The following is an 844-nucleotide window of genomic DNA, read 5'->3' on the forward strand; positions in this document are numbered from 1 at the left end:
TTAAGCACTGCCCATGCGTCTGAAACTAAAGCATTCCTGGTGAATATGTAAAGGTGGTACGTGTTAGTTTCCATGGTTACTATTGACATAAAATTTTAAATGTCTTTCATTCAATTCTTATCAAAACCTGTTTTCAAAGAAAATATATTTAATGATTATTTGTTAAAGTTCTTTTATTATACAAAACATACAAAAATTATACCAAAAGTTTTTTTCCGCTGGCTACTAATACTTTTGTTCCTCTATATAATCAGGAGATGTAGGGTCGACATCGGACGCAACAAAGGTCCCTGTCGATTCACAAATGGCTGACGTGACAATTAACGATCTAGACAGAAAAACAAACGCCTGCCACGGAGTAGTGTCGGTCATGGGACGGCAGAGAGCTATGACAACCGCCGTTTCTACCGTCGTTAACGAGATCCCGTCTTATGATATTTTCGGAATTTTCGACGGTCTTAGACTAGCTAAATTCTTTGAGGAGAGGCTGCGTCGGCTCGTGAAGGAAGAGGTAGCGTCATGCCATAGTCGTGGAGTGGCGGCTGACTGGAATAAGGTGATGAGCTCATGCTTTTCGGAAGCGGTGGGGACGGTGAGGTCTGCGGCTGCCAAAGCTGTGGTTACGATTATAGGAAAAGAGGAGGTGGTTTCGTTTTGTCGTGGCGGCGCAAGGGCGGTTCTTTACTCTAACGGCGAGGTCGCTTTGCCTCTTTGCCATATCCATATTCACCAGGTAATAGCTTTGCCGCATGCATTATATTACTAAGGATCCGAATATTGGCTCCGACACAAGTCTCGCAACCCATGTTACAAGAGTTCCGCCACTAGACAATACCTTATTAGT

At 43.4% G+C, this 844-nt stretch overlaps 1 protein-coding gene across 1 annotated transcript; it reads left to right on the forward strand.

Moving 5' to 3' along the window:
- Nucleotides 1-19: 19 nt before the first annotated feature.
- Nucleotides 20-733, forward strand: LOC106322049 (probable protein phosphatase 2C 54; the record flags this gene model as incomplete). The annotated part of the gene is made up of 2 exons (XM_013760236.1): nt 20-56; nt 255-733. A coding segment is annotated over exon 2 (429 nt), but the record flags the coding sequence as incomplete, so codon positions are not given.
- Between the last annotated feature and the right edge of the window lie 111 nt (nt 734-844).

The sequence above is a fragment of the Brassica oleracea genome, unplaced genomic scaffold (genome assembly GCF_000695525.1).
Source record: "Brassica oleracea var. oleracea cultivar TO1000 unplaced genomic scaffold, BOL UnpScaffold05470, whole genome shotgun sequence".
In the NCBI taxonomy this organism is placed as follows: domain Eukaryota; kingdom Viridiplantae; phylum Streptophyta; class Magnoliopsida; order Brassicales; family Brassicaceae; genus Brassica; species Brassica oleracea.